The 26,627-nt window shown below is 56.1% G+C and overlaps 1 protein-coding gene across 4 annotated transcripts; it reads right to left on the reverse strand.

Annotated features, from left to right (window-relative positions):
* LOC105485919 (MOB kinase activator 3A) lies at positions 1-26,353 on the reverse strand. Of its 4 annotated transcripts, none has more exons than XM_071086057.1 (5): positions 26,164-26,353; positions 15,107-15,262; positions 7,592-8,133; positions 6,261-6,463; positions 1-2,365 (listed from the first exon to the last, which is right to left on the reverse strand). In XM_071086057.1, exons 3-5 carry the CDS (start codon positions 8,010-8,012, stop codon positions 2,336-2,338), a joined length of 654 nt encoding a protein of 217 aa, XP_070942158.1. In that variant the 5' UTR covers positions 8,013-8,133; positions 15,107-15,262; positions 26,164-26,353; the 3' UTR covers positions 1-2,335. The 4 variants fall into 4 exon arrangements, with proteins under 4 accessions (XP_070942158.1, XP_070942157.1, XP_070942159.1 ...); XM_071086056.1 differs by having other exon boundaries at positions 26,077-26,183; XM_071086058.1 differs by lacking the exon at positions 26,164-26,353 and adding an exon at positions 25,717-25,828.
* Positions 26,354-26,627: the final 274 nt, after the last annotated feature.

A 26,627-nucleotide genomic window follows, 5' to 3' on the forward strand; every position in this document is an offset into this window, starting at 1 on the left:
TCTGCGTCTGTAGTTTTATTCCGTATCTGGCCGGGGGAGGGTGGTCTCTGGGGTGGATGGAGTGAGGGTGAAGGGGACAGGGATGGTCCCTGCTCCCACCTCCCAAACCCACCTGGGAAGCTGCATGGCTGGGCTGCTGGGACATCCTGAGCCCTGGGGGAGACACAGGTGTGGGTGTGTGGGCTTCATCTTGCAGGTACAAGGGGATACATTCCATCAAGCAGATCCTGGTTTCATGGAGTCCTTCGAGGGCTCGGCTGGGAGGTCCCTCTCCTGGGGGCTCCAAGAGCCAGACCCAGTGGTTTCTGGATCAAGGACGAGTCCTGGGAGCTTCAGGCTTCGGTGGTGACAGTGTTAATTGCACTTGTTCGATTTTCTGGCAGAAGCCAGGAGAGACGGGGACAGCGTCCTTCTCTTCGGTGACCATCCCAGGCACCCAGAGGTGACCAGACTTCTGTGTGGTCTGGGACAATGCAGGGCTCAGGCGGGAAGGGCCACCATCATGAAAGGCCACTGACAATTCTGGTGAGGAGTAGGGTGGCGGGGGTTCAGTCAGGGAGAGGAGGTGGCTGCCTTTGCTCAGTGCCCTGCTCTCACCTTCCAAGGGTCTAGGGGACACAGAGCTCATGGATTTTGGTCCTGCAGCCCCAGGGGCCACACAGAAAAAGGGGTTCAACTGGAAGTCTGCAGCATCTGCGAAAGGCCAATTCTAGAAGAACTGGAAGATTCCAGACCGGGGGAGAGGCGTCAGGCACAGAAGAGTCCTGCCTGGGTTGGTCAGAAGGAAAGAGGACATCATGCCGAGGAGGCAGAGGGCTCACTATGTTATTGATTTAAAAATTCTTCAGGCCGGGTGCAGTGGCTCATGCCTGTAATCCCAGCACTTTTGGAGGACAAGGTGGGCGGATCACCTGAAGTCAGGAGTTTTCAGACCAGCCTGGCCAACATGGTGAAACCTCATCTCTACTAAAAATACAGTAATTAGGCTGGGCGTGGTGGCTCACACCTGTCATCCCAGCACTTTGGGAGGCCAAGACGGGAAGATCACGAGGTCAGAATATCAAGACTATCGGCCGGGCGCGGTGGCTCACGCCTGTAATCCCAGCACTTTGGGAGGCCGAGGCGGGCGGATCCCAAGGTCAGGAGATCGAGACCACGGTGAAACCCGTCTCTACTAAAAATACAAAAAATTAGCCGGGCGCAGTTGTGGGCGCCTGTAGTCCCAGCTACTCAGGAGGCTGAGGCAGAAGAATCACTTGAACCCAGGAGGTGGAGGTTGCAGTGAGCCGAGAGCGTGCCATTGGACTCCAGTCTGGACAACAGAGGGAGACGCCATTAAAAAAAAAAAAAAAAAGTAAAAAAAAAAATCTCAAGATGGTTGTAAATGTGACTATAAAAATCAAACCCTTTATGATACACAAAGGGGCCCTTAGGAAATGAGTCAGCAGCCGGGGTGCAGGACGTGGGCTCCCAGGAGTCCAGGAAGCCCTGAATGTTTCAGCTGAATGTTTCGGAAGAACTGAGGAAGCAGCGTGCACGGGGTAAGAGAGAGGGCTGCGGTGCGGTGGCTCACACCTGTGATCCAAGCACTTTGGGAGGCCGAGGTGGGAGGATCACTTGAGGCCAGGAGTTCTGCGAGACCCCTGTCTCTAGTTTGTAAAAAAAAAAAATCTGTAGGAAAATGGAAGAGATTGGGGAGGGAGGAAAGAGGATGCCCGGGTCCAGGTCGTGCCTCTGTGTGAAGGGACACCAGCGGCTGCCGGTGGGGAGCGCAGAGTAAAGGCCTGTGGCAGGAGATGTCCGCCCTCAGGGGCTCAGAAGCCCCTCAGCCTCTTGCCTCCCCAACAGGAGACATGTAGGAGGCTGAGCAAGCTGGGTGCCTTTGAGAGACAGGCCCAGGCAGGGCTGTGGCCATAGCAGCCCCGGTGGCTCCCCAGTGAGGTGGAGGCAGGATCAGGTGGGGACGAGGGTTGGGGCAGAAGTTCCAGGAGCCGGGGAGCCACCCAGGGCGGGGAGTGACCCTGGAAGCCGTCCAGCCTCCTGGAAAGTGGAAGTGGTTTAAAAAACACAGTGGCCTTTTCCGGTTGCTAGTAACACACAGAATTACACAGTTCACGTTCGGTCCCAGACGGGAGACTGAGGCTCGAGACGGTGAGGAAGGCGTCTGCCGTCCAGGGCTGGAGCTCCTGAGGACCAACACCTGCTCAGCGGCCCAGCCCCTGGGCTCCCTGAGATGCTCAGGCTGGAGAGAAGCGTGATGATGGTTCCAGAGCATCCTCCTCCAAGTCTCTGAGGCCCCAGCGGCGGTTCGGGCACCGGGGGGTCCGCGGGGCTCTTAGTGGCACATACGGGCGGTCATTTCTTTCTGTTAAGAGCAAGCAGGACATCAGCTCCCACCAGACACTCCCAAAAGGGGTGATGTGAAAAGCAGACACACGGAGATGCACAGGTGGAGGGATGGCAGCTGGGGGCTTCCCTGAACCCCCAAACAACAAAAACCATACAGGCAATCGCACACCTGGGACCAGGGGCAGCAAGCTACCCCTTGAGGCCAGAGTCAACATTTTCAGATCTGTGGGCCAGACGGTCCCTGTCATGATGGCTCAACTCTGTCTTGTACCTCAAAAGCCACCTCAGACAACTGGTAACCTCATGAGTGTACCTCGCTGTCAATAAAACTTTATTTACAGCCAGGCATGGTGGCTCATGCCTGTAATGCCAGCAGTTTGGGAGGCAGAGGAAGGCAGATCACCTGAGGTCAGGAGTTTGAGACCAGCCTGGATGACACGGTGAAACCCCATCTCTACTAAAAATACAGAAATTAGCCGCGCATGGTGGCGGGCGCCTGTAATCTCAGCTACTTGGGAGGCTGAGGGAGGAGAATCGCTTGAACCTGGGACGTGGAGGTTGCCATGAGCCAAGATAGCGTCACTGCACTCCAGCCTGGGTGACAGTGCGAGACTCCGTCTCAAAAGAGAAAAAAACAACTTTGGGAGGCCGAGGTGGGCAGATCACGAAGTCAGGAGATCGAGACTATCCTGGCTGACATGGTGAAACCCCATCCCTACTAAAAATACAAAAAATTAGCCAATCGTGGTGGTGGTCACCTGTAGCCCCAGCTACTCAGGAGGCTGAGGGAGGAGAATCACTTGAAACCTGTGAGGTGGAGGTTGCAGTGGCTGAGATCGCACCACTACACTCCAGCCTGGGCGACAGAGTGAGACCCTGTCTCAAAAACAAAACAAAACAAAACCCTACAAACTTTATTTACAAAAACAGAAAGCCAGCCGGGGGCTGCAGTTTGCTGACCCCTGTCTTATACAGACTGGGACACTGGAAGGAAAGTTCTAGAATACAGAAAAAAAAAGAAAAGAAAAACAAAGAAAAAAGAGAAGACCCCACTACTACCTTTAGACCCACCCAGTATGCAACTATTAATTTTAAATTTAGCAACATGTTTACCGGTAGCAAAGCCTGAAAGGGGATGCACAAAAATGAGGAAGTTATGTGAAGATTTTTTTTTTTTTTTTTTTTTTTGAGGCGGAGTCTTCACTCTGTCGCCCAGGCTGGAGCGCAGTGGCGCGATCTCGGCTCACTGCAAGCTCCGCCTCCCGGGTTCGCACCATTCTCCTGCCTCAGCCTCCCGAGTAGCTGGGACTACAGGCGCCCGCCACCGTGCCCGGCTAATTTTTTTTTTTTTTTTGTATTTTAGTAGAGAAGGGGTTTCACCGTGTTAGCCAGGATGGTCTCGATCTCCTGACCTCGTGATCCGCCCGCCTCAGCCTCCCAAAGTGCAGGGATTACAGGCTTGAGCCACCGCGCCCGGCCATGAAGATGTTTTTAATCTTTTTTTTTTTTCCGAGACGGAGTTTCATGCTGTCATTCAGGCTGGAGTGCTGTGCGCAATCTTGGCTCACTGCAACCTTCACCTCCTGGGTTCAAACAATTCTCCTGCCTCAGCCTCCTGAGTAGCTGGGATCACAAGTGCCCACCACCAAGCCTGGCTAATTTTTTTTTTTTTTTTTTCCCGAGACAGAGTCTTGCTCTGTCGCCCAGGCTGGAGTGCAATGGCGTGATCTTGGCTCACTGCAACCTCCACCTCCTGGGTTCAAGCGATTTTCCTGCCTCAGCCTCCTGAGTAGCTGGGATTACAGGTGCCCGCCACTACCACGCCCAGCTAATTTTTTGTATTTTTAGTAGAGACGGGGTTTCACCACATTGGCCAGGCTGCTCTTGAACTCTGGACCTCATGATTTGCCTGCCTTGGCATTCCAAAGTGCTGGGATTACAGGCGTGAGCCACTGTGCCCGGCCTTAATCTTTTTTTTTTTTTTTTGAGACAGGTTACTGGCTGTCACCTAGGCTGGAGTACAGTGGCACAATCTCGACTTACTACAGCCTCGACCTCCCAGGCTCAAGCGATTCTCCTGTCTCAGCCCCCTGAGTAGCTGGGACCACAGGCGTGCACTACTGTGCCTGGATAATTTTTTTGTTTTTTATAGAGAAGATGTTTCACTATGTTGCCCAGGCTGTTCTCAAACTTCTGAGCTCGAGTGATCCTCCCTCTTTGGCCTCCCAAAGGGTTGGGATTACAGGTGGGAGCCACCTCGTCCGTCCATTTTTAACCATTTTTTAAAGTTGTAAGAGAGTGATGGCTCCCACCTGTCATCTTAACCCCTTGGGAGACCAAGGCGGGAGGACTGCTTGCATCCATGGGTTTGAGAACAACCTGGGCATCCTAGTGAGACCCCATCTTGAAACACAATAAAAAATCAGCCAGGCGTGGTGGCTGTGGTCCCAGCCACTGGGAGGCTGGTGGGGTCCCGCTCTCATATCAGGGCCACCACATCCATACAATGCTCCACAACCTGGGAACAGAGCAGCCCCTGGGCAGGTTCCAGGGCCAGGCCCTGAATCACGGGCACCCACTCCACTGCTGGTCCCCATCACCGAGTCACAAATGTGGGCCCCAATTTCAAGAAGCCACATTGGCTTCAGGGACGTGGACTCCACACTGAGGAATCTGGTCCCTGGGTTCATCTCTAGATAAAACCTGGTAACCTGGAAAGCAGACAAGCAAGGGTGGGCGCAGAGGTACCAGGCTGGCTGCAGAAATCAGGTGGAGTCTAGGCCAGGTGCGCTGGCTCTCGTCTGTCATTCCAGCACTTTGGGAGGCCGAGGCAGGCAGACCACCTGAGTTCAGGAGTTCGAGACCAGCTTGGCCAACATGGTGAAACCCGGTTTCTACTAAAAACACAAAAATTAGCATGGCGTGGTGGCACGTGCCTATAATCCCAGCTACTTGGGAAGCTGAGGGGGAGACGTGCTGGAACCCAGGAGGTGGGGGTTGCAGTGAGCCAAGATCACACCACTGCACTCCAGGATGGGTGACAGAGGGAGACTCCAGCTCCAAAAAAAAAAAAAAAAAAAAAAAAAAAACCAGGCACGGTGGCTCCCGCCTGTAATCCCAGCACTTTGAGAGGCCGAGGCGGGCGGATCACGAGGTCAGGAGATCCATCAAGACCATCCTGGCTAACACGGTGAAACCTCGTCTCTCCTAAAAACACAAAAAATTAGCTGGGCGTGGTGGCAGGCGCCTGTAATCCCAGCTACTTGGGAGGCTGAGGCAGGAGAATCACTTGAACCCGGGAGGCAGAGGCTTCAGTGAGCCAAAATCGTACCACTGCACTCCAGCCTGGGCGACAGTGAGACTAGGTCTCAAAACAAACCCAAACAAACAAAGTTAGGGTGGAGTCTGCGCCGGCTCCTATCCCTTTCATAAGGGACACTGAGCTGCGCTCTGGGACACCTGAGCTCTGGACTGTGAAGGCGGAGCGAGCAGGAGGCGGGGCTGGCGCGGAGGAAACTGCACCTACCGCCCGGATTTGTTCCATGGGAAAACGCAGGATCCCTCCCGGCTACTGCCGCCCCGATTTGCTCCACGGGAGAACGCGGGATCCCTCCCGGCTACTGCCGCCCGGATTTGCTCCGCGGGAGAACGCGGGATCCCTCCCGGCTACTGCCGCCCGGATTTGCTCCGCGGGAGAACGCGGGATCCCTCCCGGCTACCTCACCACCTGTCCCATCAGCAGGGTACCCGGGACCCAACTCTAGGGCCCGGAGCTGTGACCCAGGGAGAGCCGGGGCCGCCAGCTGCTGGGCCGACCGCGGGCAGTCAGGGTCCTGGCCCCGGAAGGGTGCCTCTGCCACAGGCCGCCAGCCCCACCGTAACCCCAAGCCCTCAGCCCCAAGCCCGCGCACCAGTGGCTCCAGCTCCTTGGTGTCGATGAGGCCGAACTCCTTGACGAAGTAGTAGAAGTGCTTGTAGCAGGTGTTCACGTGGGCCTCGGAGCCCATCTGCGCGATGCGGTCAAAGTGGTGGATGTAGACGTGCACGAACACGCGGAACAGCCGCGACAGGATCTTCCGCACCGTCTGCAAGAAGTTCTTGGGGAACGGCGTGCCTGCAGGGAGAGGGGTGGGGCGGGTCCACGAACTCAGTCAAGTCCATGTCCAGAACCCTTTGCTCCTGGATGTGACAAGGGGCTTCCAGACAGAAATTGCCGGCAGACCGGGGGCTGGTGGCTCACGCCTGTAATCCCAGCACTTTGGGAGGCCGAGGCAGGCAGATCACTTGAGGTCAGGAGTTCGAGACCAGCCCGGCCAACATGGAGAAACCCCATCTTTACTGAAAAATAAAAAAAATTAGCCGGGTGTGGTGGCTCACACCTGTAATCCCAGCTACTCAGGAGGCTGAGGCAGGAGAATCGCTTGAACCTGGGAGGCAGAGGTTGAAGTGAACTGAGATGGTGCCACTGCACTCTAGTCTGAGTGACAGAGTGAGACACTGTCTCAAAAAAAAAAAAAAAAGAAAAAGAAAAGAAAGGTCTGCTGTACTCTGGAGGGACGTGCCCCAATGATCACCCACAAACCCACGTTTACGGGGTGCCCCGAGAGCCACACAGAGCATTACACATTGAGCTGGGCGGAAGGTCCCACCAAAGGGTGATGATCCTGGTGGGCCCAGGGGTTCCATGGCAGTGATTCTGAAACCACTGAGAACACTGGGCCCAGCGCTGGCGGGGGTACTTGTCTCCTCTGCGAAGGACTCCAGGCCTCATGCTGATCCCGCCCTTCTTTGCTTTGGGGTGAAGGAGACAGGAGTCACCAGGAGCGATTCGGGGTGAAGCGGGGCTACTAAGCGCAGCCCGACTTAGGAGAAGATTCAGAAATGGAATCTCTTTTTTTTTTTTGAGACAGGGTCTTGATCTGTCGCCCAGGCTGGAGTGCAGTGGCACGATCATAGTTTACTGCAGCCTCAACCTCCTAGCCTCAAGCAATCCTCCCACTTTAGCCTCCCGAGTAGCTGCAACCACAGGTGTGCACCACCATGCTTGGCTAATTTTTAAAATTTTTCATAGAGATGGAATTTTGCTATGTTGCCCAGGCTGAGCTAAAACTCCTGGGCTCAAGTGATCCCTGGGCTCGGCCTCCCAAAGCGCTGGCATTACGGGTGTGAGCCACTGTGCTTGGCCTCCCTGACTTTTCCGGAAGGCTGTGTATCCCCGAGCCCCTGCCCACCACTGACTCACCCACGTTGGTGGGGAAGAGGTCCTCGTTGTTGATTTGCGCCTCGATCCAGTCCATCAGCAGGTCCATGTACCTGGGGGCGGAGAGCGCCGTGGGCTTCCGGAACTTATGCTCGTCCTGCCAGCGGTACTCGTACTTGGGGCCCCCCGACATGACGGGGCAGGACTGCTCCGTGCAGCCGTCGCTGATGGTGCCGTAGATGAGGTTGACGCGGTTAAAGAAGTCCACCACGTGAACGGCCACCCAGTCGTTCAGGTCCTCGCCCGGGGGCAGCTGCACGGCTAGCCGCAGGTCCAGCCCGGCGTTCAGCGACGCCTGAGCCTTCTTGTGCAGCTCGAAGCGCTGGGTGCCCGGCTCGAACTTGCGCTTGGGGCGGAATGTCTTGTCCTTGTTGAAGACTTGCTTCAGGAAGGGGTTGGACATCTTGGTGACGCCTGCTCTCCTGGAATGCTTCTGCAGAGGGGTCCTGGGCCAGCGGCTGGGGGTGCCGACCAAACCGAGAGGCCACGAAACACTCACCAAGCTCCACAGCTCTCCCGTGGACCTGAAATACACAGGGGAATCACGACCTGCTGGAGGTGACAGAATTTCCCAGAAACTTGTGCTGACGGCACAAGCGGCAGGATTTTTTTGTTTGTTTGTTTTATTTTCTGAGACAGGGTCTCGCTCTGTTGCCCCCGGCTGGAGTGCAGTGGTGCCATCATGGCTCACTGCAACCTCTGCCTCCCAGGCCCAAGAGATCCTCCCACCTTAGCCTCCTGACTAGCTGAGACTACAGACACACACCACCACACCTGGGTAATTTTCTTTTAGTAGAAACGGGGTTTCTCTATGTTGCCCAGGATGGTCTCCAACTCCTGGGCTCATACAATCCTCCCACCTCTGCCCCCCAAAATGCTGGGCTTACAGTCCTGAGCGACTGCACCCAGCCCCTAGTGGCAGGCTTCAAAACATCCCCTGGACTTCTGACTTTAAGGAGTTTCACCCAAAGGGGGCCACCTCCTCAGTGGACAGAACAGAACTGCACATGGCGAGGCCTGACTGGCTCACAGCAGAAGGTGCAGAGAGCCGGGCCCCAAGAGCCCGCAGTGGCCGCATCTTCCCCGGTGCTGATGCCTGGCTGGGGCCTGGACTTGCTGCTACCTGGCACTCTGGGGCTTGAGTGTGGGGGCAGGCTAAGATGCCAGTTATAGGGGACTATGCAGGCCGGACTGTGGCCTCCACAAAGGAAGCCACACCCCAATGCCCGCACCTGTGCATGGCAGCCTAGGTGGAAAAAGGTCTTGAGGGATGTCATCTTGGATGACCTGGGTGGCCCTACAGTCAGAGACAAACGTCCTTATGAGCGAGGCGGATACGGGGGAGACGGCTGTGTGAGGACGGAGGCGGATATGGGGGAGACGGCTCCATGAGGACGGAGGCGGATACAGGGGATGATGCTTCCACAAGCGAAGGGCCCACGATGCTGGCCACTGCCAGGAGCAGAGAGAAGCCTGGCAGATGCCCCTCGGCCTCAGAGGGACCCAGCCCCGCCCACACCTTCGTCGCGGACGTGCGGCCCCAGAGCTGACAGAATGAATCTCCGTCATGGCAGTGTTGTCCGCTGTGCCCAAGTCACTGGTCACTGGGTCAGAGACCCCTGCGAGGCCGGGCGCGGTGGCTCAAGCCTGTAATCCCAGCACTTTGGGAGGCCGAGACGGGCGGACCACGAGGTCAGGAGATCGAGACCATCCTGGCTAACACGGTGAAACACCGTCTCTACTACAAAATACAAAAAACTAGCTGGGCGAGGTGGCGGGTGCCTGTAGTTCCAGCTACTCGGGAGGCTGAGGCAGGAGAATGGCCTAAAACCGGGAGGCGGAGCTTGCAGTGAGCTGAGATCCGGCCACTGCACTCCAGCCTGCGTGACAGAACGAGACTCCGTCTCAAAAAAAAACCAAAAAAAAACCAGAGACCCCTGCGATTGGTGTGATCCCTCTTTGCTTGATTTCATCTGCAAAGACCCCCTTCCATGTTGGATCACATGGCGAGATGCTGGGTGATTCCAGGGGCAGCTGTCCACCTCAAGGCACCGTATAAATGAGGAAACTTCCAGGCGCCAGCCCAAGTCTCACGCACACCTGAGTGGTGACTTGTAAGACACCTGGGGGTTGCTCTGGTGTGGGGCCCCGGCATCCGCCGACTCCCCTGAGAATCCTCAGGGGAGAGAGACAGAGTCCATCCCGCACAGGGCGGAGGGACGACCTGGATCACACACCACGCATGTGCCAGGTTCACACTCAGCACGCAGGGCCTGTCACTGCCAACACTGTTGTCACTACCAGGACGCCGGCACCGTGGCAGGCCCAGAGTGGACGCAGACCCCACCCTGCTCTGCTGGGTGCATCTCCTGGACTGGCAGACTTGACTGTGACACTTGGGGCAAGGCCCACGCAGGGCACTGGGCAGGGCAGGGGTCCTCACCACAGCATGAAGAGGACCCAGCAGAAGGGGGAGTCAGAGAGGGAAGAGGGAGTGAGGCCCACACATGCCCAGGCCCACTGGGCTCCACGCAACGCTCCCAAGAAATAAACACACATTCATTATGTTCTAGCACGTCCCAACCCCACCTCATTTTTTTTTTTGAGGCAGAGTCTTGCTCTGTCACCCAGGCTGGAGTGCAGTGGCACGGTCTCGGCTCACTGCCGCCTCTGCCTCCCGGGTTGAAGCAATTCTCCTGCCTCAGCCTCCCAAGTAGCTGGGACTACCGGCACTTGCCACCACGCCCGGCTTATTTTTGTGTTTTTAGTAGAGATGGGGTTTCACCGTGCTGGCCAGGCTGGTCTCAAACTCCTGACCTCATCTGATCCACCACCTTGGCCTCCAAAGTGCTGGGACTACAGGCGTGCGCCACCGCGCCCGGCCGTGTTGCTGTTACTTGTGACCAAGTCCTGTCTTGCGTCTCATTCCTCACGATGCATGACTGGGAGAGTGTCCTGGGGTTGCCATCAAAAATCACCACAAATTTCGGGCTGAAAACAACACCCATGTATCACGGGGAAGCTCCCAGCTGTTGGGACTGGATCCTGTAGGGTTAAATTTAAGGTGTGGACAGGCCAAGCACAGTGGCTCACGCCTGTAACGCCTGTAAGGACTTTGAGAGAGTGAGGGGGGTAGATGGTTTGCGTCCTGGAGTGTGAGGTTTGAGAGGGTGAGGGGGGTAGATGGTTTGCATCCAGGAGTGTGAGGTTTGAGAGGGTGAGGTGGGTAGATGGTTTGCGTCCAGGAGTTTGAGGTCAGCCTGAGCAACATGGCGAGGCCTCATCTCTACAAAAAAATTTTAAGGCCGGGCGCGGTGGCTCACGCCTGTAATCCCAGCACTTTGGGAGGCCGAGACGGGCAGATCACGAGGTCAGGAGATCGAGACCATCCTGGCTAACACAGTGAAACCCCGTCTCTACTAAAAAATACAAAAAACTAGCCGGGCGAGGTGGCGGGCGCCTGTAGTCCCAGCTACTCGGGAGGCTGAGGCAGGAGAATGGCGTAAACCCGGGAGGCGGAGCTTGCAGTGAGCTGAGATCCGGCCACCGCACTCCAGCCTGGGTGACAGAGCGAGACTCCGTCTCAAAAAAAAAAAAAAAAAAATTTAAAATTAGCTGGGTGTAGTGGTGCATGCCTAGGAGGTCCTGGGAGGACCGTTTGACCCTGAGAGTTCGAGGCTGCAGTGAGCCACGTTCATACCACTGCCTGGGCACAGAATAAGACTCTGTCTCAAAAAATAAAAAATAAAAACAAGGCGTGAGCAGAGATGGATCCTTCCAGAGGCCCCAGGGCTTACGGTTAGGGTACCCCCCAAGAGACAACAGAACGGCCCCCACCAGAGAATGATCTGGACCCAAATGCTCACAGGGCCTGGGCGTCGGGGGAAGAGATGCTGCATTGTTTGGAAGAAAAGCAAGTTAGAGGCTGGGTGCGGTGGCTCACGCCTGTAGTCCCAGCACTTTGGGAGGCTGAAGCGGGCGGATCACCTGAGGTTGGGAATTCAAGATCAGCCTGGTCAACACGGTGAAACCCTGTCTCTACTAAAAATACAAATATTACCCAGGCATGGTGGCGTGCACCTGTAATCCCAGCTACTTGGGAGGATGAGGCAGCAGAATTGCTTGAACCTGGGAGGCAGAGGCTGCAGTGAGCTGAGATCATGCAACTGCACTCCAGCCTGGGCGACAGAACAAGACTCTGCCTCAAAACAAAGCAAAACAAAACAAAACACGGTGTCCACTGTGAACACAGTGGCAACAGAGTCTGCACCATAAGAAGGTACAGGGTCAATGGTTTGTCACAAGGGAACACCTGGTGAGGACCGGCTGGGGGCACTGCTCAGGGCAGCCTGGGCACAGGTGGCAGGAGGACTCGGGTCCCACACACTCTGCGGTGACCAGAAAGGCCTGAACTTCCCCAGCGCCAACCTGGGGCCCTTAGCCACCATCGTGACTTCCTGCCACCAGGGTTAACACCCAACTAGGAACTTACACTTTTCATTTTCCTGGGACAAAAACCCCATCTCCACTTCACAGATGAGAAAACCAGGGCCCAGACAACCAGGCCTCTACCCGCTGGCTCTGTGGACATCGGGGTCGGATCGTTCTCTGAGGTGGGGCCGTCCTGGGCACTGCAGGGTGCTGAGCAGCGTCCCTGGCCTCCACCCACTCCCTGCCGGGAGCACCCTCAGTTGCGACAACCACAGATGTCCCCAGACATCACCCAGTGTCCCTTGGGGTTAAGATTAGATCGCTCTGGTGAGATTGTAGCTCAGAAGATTATGACTGACTCTACAGCCGTGTCTCACGCCACACAGCTAGTGGGTGGATCGGCCGGGGCTCGAACCCTGGCTTCTGTGGGTGAAGCCACCGCTGTTTCTGCCCCACAACTCCCTGAATTCAGCAACTCTCGGGGACGCGGGCAGCCGTCTGATCACGAACCTAGTGACACACGCTTCCCGGGCCAGTGCTGCTCCACCATGGGGCCCCTCCACTGCCCAGCAGAGCCACGTGGATGCTCCGAGTCCAGGGGCTGCTGACCCGTCCTGGTTTTGCTGGGGGGCACAACCCCAGGGTGAGCACACAGGTACCCCCCTGCTTGCTTCTATTTTTAGAGAGGTTCTTGCTCTGCTGCCCAGGTTGGAGTGCAGTGGCGGGATCACGGCTCACACTTCAGCCTGGACCTCCTAGCTCAAGGGATCCTCTTGCCTCAGCCTCCTGAGTAGCTGGGAGCACGGGCACTCACTGCCATAATATTTTATAATTTTTTCACCACCAGTTAATTTTTTTTTTTGTAGAGACAGGATCTCACTCTGTTGCTAGGCTGGTCTTGAGAACTCCTGGACTCAAGCGATCCTTCTACCTTAGCTTCTCAAGGTGCCAGGATCACTGGCGTGAGCCACTGTGCCTGGCCACCCCCGCCCACTTCCCAAGGAAGGAGCGATCCCACAGCCGAGTCTCAGACCCTCCCTGGGAAGCGCCTGATTCAAAGAGGCCACCTCGGTGCTTACGGTATCCCCCTGGGGCTGGGGAGCCCAGGACGCATCCATGCTGGGGCTGAGCAGGTGGGAGCCATTGGTGGGGACCTGAGGCCCTTCCCCATTGATGGCTCAGCACCCCAGAGGCCTGCACCTGCCCCGGCGATGAGCTCTGCAAACCACACCTGCCCTCAGGCCACACCGCCTGCAGCACAAGATCAATGAATCCCCTCCGGAGAAGGGAAAATGGCGGCCACCTCCAGGCCACGGCCCACCCGGCGCGGAGCGAGATGCTCCTCCGCACCGGGGATCAATCACCTCCGTCCCCACACGCCTGTCTAGATGGGGCTAGTGCAGGCCTCACTTTACCAGAGAGGAAACTGCGCAGGCGAGCGCATCCCCGTCCACCCAGCCAGGCCCACTCGCCTCCCTCCTCCCCATTTCCACTTCACGCCTGGGCCGACTCACAGCCGACTTCCCAACACCAGCAGAAATCACAGCACAGAGCAAAACCCAACCCGCCACGGCCCGGTGCTACCCTTTGGGGATTTCAGGGTCTCCCGTGCCAATTTGGGGGCTCAGCTTCCAACCATGCCACCTGGTTGGGCAGGCGGGGCCTTCCAGCAGTGTATGGCAGCCCTGGGCTGACTGCAGCCACAGGAGGAGACGCCTACCCGGGCTGCGTCTCAGGGAGAAAGTGGCTGTTCCCACAGGCCCCCGCTTGTCTTTTTAAAACTGTTTGTAGAGATAGGGTCTCACGACGCTGCCCAGGCTGGTCTCGAACTCCTGGTCTCAAGTGAGTTCTGCCTCGGCTTCCCAAAGCCTCTCCTCCTACTGCCTCGGCTTCCCAAAGTGCTGGGATTACAGGCGTGAGCCACCATGCCTGGCCGAGGCTTCTCTTTTTCTATATCCCTTTACACTTCTCTACCAGACTCATGCCAAAGACAGTTAGTTCCAGAAAACAAGACAGGGCAGCCCGAAGAGTTTGTAAACTCCCTCTCGGCATGTCTGTCTCCTTTCAGAAGGTGACGGGTGCGGGGCGAAGGGGCTCATGCCTCTAATCCCTGCACTTAGGGAGGCCAAGGTGGGTGGATCAGTTGAGGTCGGGAGTTTGAGACCAGCCTGGCCAACATGGTGACACCCCATCTCCACTGAAAATACAAAACACTAGCTGGGTGTGGTGGCGTGTGCCTATAATCACAGCTACTCAGGAGGCTGAGACAGGAGAATCGCTTGAACCCAGGGAGGCGGAGGCTGCAGTGAGCTGAGATCATGCCACTGCACTACTCCAGCCCGAGTAACAGAGTGAGACTCCGTTAAAAAAAAAGAAAAAAGAAAAAAAAAAAACAGGTGCGGGATTTTAAGTGGAAGTTAACATCTTCTGAAGAGCCCTGTGGACGGGCAGAGTTCCTGTCACAGCAAATGGTTTTCTTTTTCCTTTTTATTTTTTTTGAGACAGGGTCTTGCTCTGTTGCCCAGGCTGGAGTGTAGTGGCACGATCTCGGCTCACTGCAACCTCCACCTCCCGGGTTCAAGCGATTCTCCTGCCACAGCCTCCCCAGTAGCTGGGATTACAGGCGCCCGGCACCACACCCAGCTAATTTTTGTACTTTTAGTAGAGACAGGGTTTCACCATGCTGGCCAGATTGGTCTCAAACTCTTTACCTCGTGATCTGCCCGCCTCAGCCTCCCAAAGTGCTGGGATTACAGGCGTGAGCCACCATACCCGGCCTAATTTTCTTTTTTTTATAGAGACAGGGGTTTTGCCATGTTGCCCAGGCTGCTCTCAAATTCCTGGCCTCAAGCAATCCTCCCGCCTCAGCCTCCTGAAGTGCTGGGATTACAGACACGAGCCACTGTGCCCGGCCTAAGCAAACCGTTTTCTATCAGGAACAAACACAGGCTCCTTGGCGAAGGGGTGATCGGCCACAGAAAGGGGTTTTTTTCCCAAGAAAGGCCAGGACGGCCTCAGGACCCTGCCTCCCGCCCTCGTTGTCCCCTGAGGCTGGGGGCCGGTTACCGTGTCTGGGGCTCCCTCTGCTCTGCTCTTCTCAGATTTCTCCAGGGACAGTGTGGGGAAGACAAGGCAGGAATCAGCTCCCAGAATTCCACACCAAGGCCTTCTCGGCTGCCCTGGTCTTCCCACGGACGAGGCACAAGTGATCCTTGGAAACTTCTAGAGAAATGAAAGGTGAGATGACAAATTCCCCTGCTGCAACACTTTTTTTTTTTTTTTTTTTTTTTTTTTTTTTTTAAAAAAAACAACACAGTTTCTCTAAGCAACCAACTGGTATGACCCCTCCCCCGCCAAGGTGCAGCAGCTCACAGACCAGTCACCCACTTCCTTCCGGAGGTTTCCACATCCTGTCACTGCCTCGGGGACTGCTGCCCCAGAGCACAGGAGGCGCCTGAGAGACAAGCCCTGAGCAGAGACGTCAGTTCCCTATGTTCTAGGTCAGTGCACAACACTGGCTCCCGGCCTGGCAGCCCTGATACTTGGCTGGAAGATGCTCCCAGTCCAGAATCTGTCCTGTTAAAAAAGGCAGCGTCGGCCGGGCGTGGCGGCTCACGCCCGTAATCCCAGCATTTTGGGAGGCCAAGGAGGGCGGATCACGAGGTCAGGAGATAGAAACTATCCTGGCTAACGTGGTGAAACCCCGTCTCTACTAAAAATACAAAAAATTAGCCGGGCATGGGGGCGGGCGCCTGTAGTCCCAGCTACTCAGGAGGCTGAGGCCGGAGAATGGTGTGAATCCAGGAGGCGGAGCTTGCAGTGAGCTGAGATCGCGCCACTGCACTCCAGCCTGGGTGACAGAGAGAGAATCTGTCTCAAAAAAAAAAAAGCAGCATCCCAGAGTCACCTTCCAAAATTTGAGTACTTATTTTTTATTTTTACTGTTACCTTTTTTTTTTTTTTTTTTTTGAGACGGAGTCTAGCTCTGTTGCCCAAGCTGGAGTGCAGTGGCCGGATCTCAGCTCACTGCAAGCCCCGCCTCCCGGGTTCACGCCATTCTCCTGCCTCAGCCTCCCGAGTAGCTGGGAGTACAGGCGCCCGCTACCTCGCCCGGCTAATTTTTTTTTTTTGTATTTTAGTAGAGACGGGGTTTCACCGTGTTAGCCAGGATGGTCTCGATCTCCTGAACTCATGATCCGCCCGTCTCGGCCTCCCAAAGTGCTGGGATTACAGGCTTGAGCCACCGCGCCCGGCCTTACTGTTACTTTTTTGAGACGGAGTCTCGCTCTGTCGCCCAGGCTGGAGTGCAGTGGTGCGATCTCAGCTCACTGCAAGCTCCGCCTCCCGGGTTCACGCCATTCTCCTGCCTCAGCCTACCTAGTAGCTGGGACTACAGGCGCCCGCCCCCATGCCCGGCTAATTTTTTGTATTTTTAGTAGAGACGGGGTTTCACCGAGTTAGCCAGGATGGTCTCGATCTCCTGACCTTGTGATCCACCCACCTCAGCCTCCCAAAGTGCTGGGATTACAGGTGTGAGCCACTGTACCTACTGCATCTCTGACTTCTCTTGTGGGAAAGCAGGCAGGCAGGAAGTAAGGCCTGTCCAGGCCACTCCGCGCCAGGTGTTATCAAGGGGTTAGCATACTGTCCTAATTCTCCTGATCATCTTTTCTTCTGTTTTTAGATTGACATTTGACTCACATACCACACATTTTAACCTTTTCAGTTACAGTTCAGGAGTACAGTTACGTGACTCCTGGCATGTTTGGAGTTGCGCAACCACTACCTTTATCTAATTCCAGAACACTTTCATCAGCCCTAAAAGAAATCCTGTCCGGGTGCAATGGCTCACGCCTGCAATCGCAGCACTTTGGGAGGCCAAGGCAGGAGGACTGCTTGAGGCCAGGAGCTCAAGACCAGCCTGGGCAACAGAATGAGACCCCGTCTCTGCAAAAAATACTTAGAAATTAGCCAGGCATGGTGGATGTGCCTGTATAGTCCCAGCTACTTGGGAGGCTGAGGTGGGAGGATCGCCTGAGCCCAGGAGGTCGAGGCTGCAGTGAGCCATGATTGTGCCACTGCACTGCAGCCTGGGGGACACAGTGAGACCCTGTCTCAAAACAAAGCTAAGATCATGTCACCTAGGGGACAGTTACAGTGATGAGACATCACGGACACCTGTGGTGCCTGCTTCAGAGGACCCAGCCCAAGGTTTCAAGAAACAAGAGCCCAAGTGTCAGAAAGAGGAAGCCACATGGAGGAACGCCCCAAGCTCCCGTCCAAACCCAGGGCCACACTCCTTTCACGGAACTTTTACTGCCGGGGCCACAGGGTCTGGGCTTGACTGGGCACCACCGACTTGGCACCGCCTTCTTGGTCTCCTGGATGGCTTCAGTCTGAACGGTGAGGCAGGAGCCATGCTCTGAGCCCGCCCAGTAGGAGCCAGGGGCCCACCCCAGTCTCCCTCCTCGTGGCCACTGTGAAGAGCTCTCAGCCACACCCAGCTGCAGTGGGGGTCTCAGCTGGGGGGCGATTCTGCACCCCGGGGGATACTGGGTGATGTCTGGGGGCATTTGTGGTTGTCATAACTGGGGGATGCTCCTGGCACAGAGTGGGTGGTGGCCAGGGATGCTGCCCAGGGCCCTGCAGTGCCCAGGACACCCCACCCCAGAGGACAATCCGCCTTGAATGTCCACAGTGCCGAGGGGGAAAAAGCTTGTCCTGCCAGTGGCAGAGCCAGGGGCCTGACTGTTCTTGTTTGCTTTATTTATTTATTTTTTGAGACAAAGTCTTGCTCTGTCACCCAGGCTGGAGTGCAGTGGCACAATCATAGCCCACTCTAGCCTCAACCTCCGGGGCTCAAGCAATCCTCCCACCTCAGTCTCCTGAGCAGCTGGGACTACTGGGTGTGCGCCTGGCTAATTTTTGTATTTTTTTTTCTTTTTTCTTTTTTGAGATGGAGTCTCGCTCTGTTGCCCAGGCTGGAGTGCAGTGGCACGATCTTGGCTCACTGCAACCTCTGCCTCCCGGGTTCAAGGATTCTTCTGCCTCAGCCTCCTGAGTAAGCTGGGACTACAGGCGCCCACCACCACACCCAGCTAATTTTTTTTTGTATTTTTAGTAGAGACGGGGTTTCACCGTGTTGGCCAGGCTGGTCTCGAACTCCTGACTTCGTGATCCGCCCACCTCGGCCTCCCAAAGTGCTGGGATTACAGGCGTGAGCCACCGCGCCTGGCAATTTCTGTATTTTTTGTAGAGACGGGGGTCTTACTATGTTGTGCAGGCTGGTCTTAAACTCCTGACCTCAAGTGGTCCTTCCACCTTGGCCTCCCAAAGTGCTGGGATTATAGATGTGAGCCACTGAGCCTGGCTGTCTCCCTCTTTATTTTTTTTTAATTTGTTTTTTTTGAGACGGAATCTCACTCTGTCGCCCAGGCTGGAGTGCAGTGGCTGGATCCACCCGTCTCGGCCTCCCAAAGTGCTGGGATTACAGGCTTGAGCCACCGCACCCAGCCCTTGTCTCCCTCTTTAATGAGTACTTTTTACAAATTGCCAACCGCATTACTAGTTAGTACACAGTGACTGGGTTGTCAGAGGTGCAAACATGTATCTGCCCACCCGTGTTTCTCCTGCTTTCCGGGGAGCACTTCCCTATGCACTCATAAACTAACCCTACGGGGGTTCATGCTGCAGCCCTGTGAGGCTGGCAGGGTGGGTAGAAAGTGGACACTCTCATTCCTGCTAAGTGATCATGGACCTTTGCTGTTATTAGTAACAGGCCTGGCATCTGCTGGGGCCCTGGAGGACCTGCTCTTGTGAAACTCATCATTCCCTGGCTGGCGGGAGGGGCTCACCCATGCTACACGTCCAGAAGCTGAGGCCAGCTGCCCCGCCTGAGGGTGCGAGGTGAAAGGTACGAGTCTGGGCTTGAACTCAGATCCTTCAATTCTGAATCTGGTGTGTCTGCCACTAGGGCAGCGTCTCTGCACTGTGGACGTCAGCGTGGGTCACTCTCTGGGGAGGGGCCATCCTGGGCACTACAGGGTGCTGAGCAGCGTCCCTGGCCTCCACCCACTCCATGCCAGGAGCACCCCCAGTCATGAGAAAAACACAAATGTCCCAGGCTTGGCCCAGTGTCCCCTGGGGGCAGAATCACCCTCCATTGACACCCCTTGGGTTAGGGGATTCCACGGACCCCCAAGAGACTCTGCGGCCCATGATCCTCTGCTCTGCTGAGGTCCCAGGAGGCTACACACATTGAAATCCACACCCTGAATGATGATGGGGAGAGGAGGAGAATCCCAGGAGCTGGGGTCCCCTGGTTTATACTGTCTGCCATATTGGGAGTTTATTCTGGTGTCTGGTGTGAGGAGGGAGCAGACTTGATTTTCTTTTTCCAAATAACTAATGCAGTCCCCCACTTGGCATTCAGGGCTGGATCCTTCTCTGGGGTGGAGTGTCCTGGGCATTGCAGGTGCTGAGCAATGTTCCTGGCCTCCATCCACGCCATGCCGGGGGCACCCCCTCCTCTAGTTGTGACAAACACAAACGCAGCCCCCCACCATTTCCAAGTTCCCTGGGGGCAAAACTGCCCTGGGGCAAGACCTCAGTTAGATTGGCATCTTCCCCTCTGATGTAATCTACAAGGGACTCCACTGAGGGGACTCTGAGGGGATTCTGGGGCCCCCGACACCCGACTCATCTTAGCCCAGCCAAGTCCGCATCCTCAGAGATCCTCAGCTGCTGAGCGCTTCTGAAACCAGCATCTGCAGCCCAGGAGAGCTGGCCTGGTGACTCAGGCTGTCTTGATTCTCCAGGGCACTTAGGGTGCGACTCCCTGCCCAGGTGTCCCAGCTCAGCCCATCCCTTTGTCCCCTGTGGGAATTGTCCATGCTTTGAGTGGTTCACACCCCCGACCATTTCCTTTTTTCTCCCATTTGCCTCATGGCCCAGAGGGTGTTGGGGGGCAGAGTCAGGGCCAGACCACCCTGCCCCCTGCTCCCACAGGCCTGAAAACAGTGAGGATTCTGCCCCTCAAGGCTGGGTGATGTCTGGGGACATCTGTGATTGTCAGGTTTTGGGGGAGCTCCTGGCATGGAGTGGGTGGAGGCCAGGGACATTGCTCAGCACCCTGCAGTGCCCAGGACACTCCACCCCAGAGAATGACTCAGTACCCAGGGGGAGACCCTGGCCCCAGCCCCACACAGGAAGTCAGTAACAACTCCCTCCTTTCCTGTGGGACCTATGGTCAATGAAATGTGACATTAAACATAGCAATGATAAAAATATGTGCATTATTTTAACACACTTTTAAAACGAGTAAGCTAAATATAAGCTCTGCATTAAGACCAAAAGACCTAAGAGAAAAAACCCAGGATTTGCGGGGAAGAAAAGGGAGAGAAACCTATGTGAAATTGACTCCTGTAGTAAGTAACTCTACAACCAAGACTCTAGGCCAGGCGCGGTGGCACAGGCCTGTCATCCCAGCACTTTGGGAGGCCGAGGTGGGTGGATCACCAGAGGTCAGGAGTTCGAGACCAGCCTGGCTAACACGGTGAAACCCCGTCTCTACTAAAAATACAAAAAATTAGCCGGGCATGGTGGCGGGTACCTATAGTCCCAGCTACTCGGGAGGCTGAGGCAGGAGAATGGTGTGAACTCGGGAGGCGGAGCTTTCAATGAGCCGAGATCGAGCCACTGCACTCCCTGCACTTCCAGCCTGGGCGACAGAGCGAGACTCCGCATCAAAAAAAAAAAAAAAAAAAAAGGATTCCAGCACCGGCTGCAGGCCAGATCAGGGAACACACACTTCCTGCAGAATCATTTCCAAGCCCATCTGGCTAGAAAGAAAAGCCTTTAACTTGAGCCAAAGCCTGTCAATCCAGAGGAGACTTCTCCTCGCGTAATCCAGGACAGCCCAGCCACACAGTTTTAAGAAGAATGAGACACAGGCCCTGATGCGGAAGGACACCCAGTATCCAATAAGTGCAAAAAGTAAGTTGCAAAACAGTATGGATAGCCAGATCTTTTTTTTTTTTTTTGGAGATGGAGTATCGCTCTGTTGTCCAGGCTGGAGTGCAGTGGCGCCATCTCGGCCCACTGCAAGCTCTGCCTCCCGGGCTCAAGCAATTCTCCTGCCACAGCCTCCCGAGTAGCTGGGATTACAGGTGTGCGCCACCATGCCTGGCTGATTTTTGTTATTTTTGGTAGGAGACGGGGTTTCACCATGTTGGCCAGGCTGGTCTCAAACCCCTGACCTCAAGTGATCCGCCCACCTTGGCCTCCCAAAATGCTGGGATTTCAGGCGTGAGCTACTGCACCCAGCATCTAAGACCTTTTTTTTTAAAGAAGGAATAAAAGTCCAGGCGCGGTGGCTCATGTCTGTAATCCCAGCACTTTGGGAGGCCGAGGCGGGCGGATCACGAGGTCAGGAGATCAAGACCATCCTGGCTAACACGGTGAAACCCCGTCTCTACTAAAAAACCCCCAAAAATTAGCCGGGCATGGTGGTGGGTGCCTGTAGTCCCAGCTACTCAGGGAGGCTGAGGCAGGAGAATGGCGTGAACCTGGGAGGCGGAGCTTGCCTGGCGACAGAAAAAAAAAAAAAAAGGAAAGAATCATAAATTGGTACAACCATGAAAAAAATAAGGAACTACTGTGTCTGGAAGGAAGGTTTTTTTTTTTTTTCTGCTGTCTGTTTGAGACAAGGTCTCACTCTATCACCCGGGCTGCAGTGCAGTGGTGCGATCATGGCTCACTGCAGCCTCAACCTCCTGGGCTCAAACGCTCCTCCCACCTCAGCCTTTCAAGTAGCTGGGACCACAGGTGCATGCCATCATGCGCAGCTAATTTTTGTATTTCTGGTAGAGATGTGGTCTTACTATGTTGCCCAGGCTGGTCTCAAACTTCTGGGTTCAAGCTATCCTTCTGCCTTGGCCTCCCAGAGTGCTGGGATCACAGGCATGAGACACAGCACCCGACCCTCTGTAAATCTTTTGTGGTACACTGACACACTTTTCCCAGTCTGGTATGAGCAAAAAAACAGTCATTTTGATATACGCAAAAGGAAAAGGGGGTGGGGCGCTGTGGCTCACCCCTGTAATCCTAGCACTTTGGGAGGCCGAGGCAGGCAGAGTGCCTGAGCTGGGCAACGTGGTGAAATCCAGTCTCTAATAAAACACTAAAAAATTAAGTCGGGTGTGGTGGCGCACGCCTGTAATCCCAGCTGCTCAGGAGGCTGAGGCACGAGAATCTCTTGAGCTCGGGAGGCGGAGGGTGCAGTGAGCCGAGGTTGTGCCACTGCACTCCAGCCTGGGCAAGAGACTCCATTTCAAAGAAAAAAAAGGAAAAAGGAAGAGGCCAGGCGCGGTCCCCAGAAGGTATCGTGTCAACGTCCGAAAGAAAACCCAAGTTCAGCCTTTTTTTGTGTGCAGTCAGGCACACGCTGGACCACAGCCACCCACTGTGTGTTCCAGAGGCTTCGCTGGGACTCCGAAAGGCAGAAGTGAAGGCCTCCTCCCAGAACCCCGTTTCTGAAGTCGGATTTGCCTTTTCTGCTTAAGCCATTTGACCTTCTAAATGCCAGGAAAACAGACACAGAGCTCGTCGGCTGGGGAAGGTCTAAAACTCCCCACCTCAAAACCCCAAGCTCTGAGTCAGCTGTGTGGGGAATTTTTCTGAAACCTCCACTATCAGGTCCCTAAGGTGGGAGAATACCTCCTCGGAAGGGAATTTTCTTTTTTTTTTTCAAGATGTTGCCTCACTCTGTTGCCCAGGCTGGGGTGCAGTGGCATGATCTTGGCTCACTGCAAGCTCCGCCTCCCGGGTTCAAGCAATTCTCCGGCCTCAGCCTCCTGAGTAGCTGGGACTACAGGCACGCGCCAGCATGCCCGGATAATTTTTGTATTTTTAGTAGAGATGGGGTTTTGCCATGTTGGCCAGGCTGGTCTTGAATACGTGACCTCAGGTGATCCGCTCTCCTCCGCCTTCCACAGTGCTGGGATTGCAGGCATGAGCCACCCGCAGCTGGTCAGCACATCCCAGTTCGGACCAGCCACACTGCAAGGCCTCCACAGCCACAGGTGGTCAGCTTGGCTGCAGAGTTAAAAGAAAAGTCAACCTGTTGAAAGAGAGGGCGCTGGGAAGGGTGCAGTGGAGCGGGTGTTGCCTGAGGTGGGTGCCTGAGTCATTCCTGGGGAAAGGGAAAGACATCCGGGGGTCCGGAGGACAGGGACGTGGCATGCTGGGAGTTCACTTTCTTAGTCCTCACTCTGTAATCGGTAGATCTTCTCAGTGAGTTCTAATAAGCAGGTCCCTGACAACTGCGGTTAAGAACCTAGCTTCTGGAAGTTCTCAGGGCTGCAACTCTGCAACTCTGACAGCCCGGGGGCTCATCCAGCCCTCCTTCCTTTCCCTCTGTACGTTTTTTTTTTTTTGAGACGGAGTCTTGCTCTGTCGACCAGGCTGGAGTGCAGTGGCGCCATCTCGGCTCACTACAAGCTCCGCCTCCCGGGTTCACACCATTCTCCTGCTTCAGCCTCCCTAGTAGCTGGAACCACAGGCGCCCGCCACCACACCTGGCTAATTTTTTTGTATTTTCAGTAGAGATGGAGTTTCACTGTGTTAGCCAGGATGGTCTCGATCTCCTGACCTCGTGATCTGCCCACCCTGGCCTCCCAAAGTGCTGGGATTACAGGCTTGAGTCACCGTGCCCGGCCTTTTTTTTTTTTTTTGACAGAGTCTCACTCTGTCGCCCAGGCTGGAGTGCAGTAGTACAATCTCGGCTCACTGCAAGCTCTGCCTCCCCAGTTCATGCCATTCTCCTGCCTCAGCCTCCCGAGTAGCTGGGACTACAGGCACCCGCCACCACGCCCAGCTAATTTTTTTGTATTTTTAGTAGAGACAGGGTTTCACCGTGTTAGCCAGGATGGTCTTGATCTCCTGACCTCGTGATCCGCCCACCTCGGCCTCTCAAAGTGCTGGGATCCCAAAGTGCTGGTTCACAGGCATGAGCCACCGTGCCTGGCCATGCCCAGCTAATTTTTGTATTTTTAGTAGAGACGCAGTTTCGCCATGTTGGCCAGGCTGGTCTTGACCTCCTGACCTCAGGTGATCTGCCTGCCTTGGCCTCCCAAAGTGCTGGGATCGCCTGCATGAACCACCGCGCCTGGCCACCCTCTTGCACTTCTGAAACAACCAGCAAACCAAACAACCAACCAACCAAACATCCAGCTTTCCCTACACAAAAGCAAAACCAGGCCTGGAAAGGAAGTGAATCCAGGAGAACAGAAAAGGAAGGTGGGTTTTGTCTCACGGGTCAAAACCCATATTATCGCACACATGCAGGGAAATGAATGACTCGCTCATCAAGGCATCACTGTGGGCTCTAATGGCTCCAGCCCTCAGCAGCACCCCCAGCTCTGTGTCCCAACGCCTCTTCCGTGAAAGGGAAGCCCCTGTGACTGCATGATGCACAAGAAGGAAGGCGGTCATGACCACGGCTTAGAGGCCGGCCAGGGCACTCCCTCCTGCCTGTGCAGGAGGCGACTCCCAAAGCAGAAAGCACAGATGGGACGTGAAACATGCAAAACACACATCTCAACATTTATCCAACCATCTGCTTTGAATATGGGAAGTTTACTGCATGTCAATTAAACCCGTATAAACTGTTAAGGAGAAAACGAAGAAAAAAGCAAGTGTAAAAAAGCAGTGTGGGCCGGGCGCGGTGGCTCACGCCTGTAATCCCAACACTTTGGGAGGCTGAGGTGGGCGGATCACCTGAGGTCAGGAGTTCAAGACCAGCCTGGCCAACATGGCGAAACCGTCTCTACTAAAAATACAAAAATTAACTGGGTGTGGTGGCAGGTGCCTGTAATCCCAGCTACTCGGGAGGCTGAGGCAGGAGGCTCACTTGCACCCGGGGGGAAGAGTTTGCAGTGAGCAGAGATCCAGCCACTGCTCTCCAGCCTGGGCGACAGAGTGAGACTCCAGACTTCGTCTCAAAAACAAACAAAAAAGCAGTGTGTACAAAGACTGGAAATCTTACCCCCAGGATGAGCTGGGGCTTGGAGCACTGATTTTCTGCTCTGTGATTGGATTTTCCAATCTCCCCACCCCTCTCAGTGACTCCTAATAAAAATGCACCCTCGCTTCCACTTTCTAGCCCCTCCTCGCTGCAGGGAGGCGCAGCTTGTCCTTGGTGGGTGCCTCTTTCCGGGGTGGGGGGACCCCGCCAGCGACTTTGGGGACCCCGAGCAAGAAGGGCCTATTCGAAAGGGCCCCACTGCCGCGTGGGCTTAGGGGTCCTGACGCCCTGCAGCATTTTCACACACACCGGGAGGTGCGGGGTCCTGCGGCAGGACAGTGGGCAGGGCCAGGAGCTCGCCCCCGCAGCTCGACCCCGCACCCTGTATCCCCCTCCGGGGGAATCGGTCTCCCTGCTGCCCGCGTTCGCCCCTCCTGGGGAATCGGCCTCCCTGCCTGGGTTCGCCCTTCCTGAGGGATTCCGCTTTCCCGTCGCCAGAGTTCCCCCTTCCTGAAGGCTCGGCCTCCTCGCCGCCTAAGTTCACCCCTCCTGAAGGATCCGGCTTCCCCGCCGCCTGAGTTCGCTCTTCCTTTTTTTTTCCCCCCCTCTCTTGTTGCCCAGGCTGGAGTGCAGTGGTGCGATCTCGGCTCACCGCAATCTCTGCCTCCCGGGTTCAAGTGATCCTCCTGTCTCAGCCTCCCAAGCAGCTGGGATTACCGGCGCCCGCCACCTCGCCCCGCTAATTTGTATTTTTGGTAGAGACGGGTTTCACCGTGTTGGCCAGACTGGTCTCGAACTCCTGATCTCAGGTGATCCGCCCGCCTCGGCCTCCCAAAGTGCTGGGACTACAGGCGTGAGCCACCGCGCCCGGCCTCTCCCTTCCTGAAGGCTCGGCCTCCCCGCCGCCTAAGTTCGCCTCTCCTGAGGGATCCAGCTTCCCCGCCGCCAGGGTTCGCCCTTCCTCAGGGCTCGGTCTCTTCGCCGCCTAAGTTCGCCCCTCCCGGGCACCCACCTGGTCGCCTCTGCCGCCCGCCTTCGCGCCTCCTGGGCACCTACTTGGCCGCCTCTGCCGCCCGCCTTCGCCCCTCCCGGCACCCACCTGGCCGCCTCTGCCGCCGCCCCGCCTCGCAGCCGCCGCGGAAGGACACGGTCGCGGAGGACGCCTCACACGCAAGCCCGACCGCACCCACGGACCGGACCTACTTTCCTTAAAGGGCCCGGGGCTCCGCGCAGAAGCGGCCTGTAGGGGTCTCCCGTCCTCGGCCTGGCGGGCTATAAGGGGCCCGGGCGGCGAAGGCGCACGGAGCCAAGTTCCAGGCAGCAGCCCTGGGACGCCCTGACAGGGCCGGGCCAAGCCGGGCCGGGCAGGGCGGAGGTCTCCGTTGCCTAGCAACCGGGGCTGCGGCCTGTGGGCGGAGCCTGTACCGTCGCCGGGACACGGGGCGGGGCCTCAGCGGGAGCTGGCTGAGGAGCCGGCACGGGCCATTGGCGCATGCGTAGGGCGCGGCCTGGAGGCGGGGCCCACCTATCGGCGGAGTCTCCTAAGGGGCGGATCGTGGGCGG

The sequence above is a fragment of the Macaca nemestrina genome, chromosome 20 (genome assembly GCF_043159975.1).
Source record: "Macaca nemestrina isolate mMacNem1 chromosome 20, mMacNem.hap1, whole genome shotgun sequence".
NCBI classification, from domain to species: Eukaryota; Metazoa; Chordata; class Mammalia; order Primates; family Cercopithecidae; genus Macaca; species Macaca nemestrina.

Bases quoted from the DNA above. Each gene is read 5' to 3' on its own strand.
- LOC105485919 (XM_071086057.1), bottom strand. From the start codon at position 8,012: ATGTCCAACCCCTTCCTGAAGCAAGTCTTCAACAAGGACAAGACATTC. The intron at 6,464-7,591 runs GTGAGTCAGTGG...CTCTCCCTGCAG, and splicing joins CCTCTTCCCCACCAACGTGG to GCACGCCGTTCCCCAAGAAC. The intron at 2,366-6,260 runs GTGCGCGGGCTT...TGCTCTTAACAG, and splicing joins CCAAGGAGCTGGAGCCACTG to AAAGAAATGACCGCCCGTAT.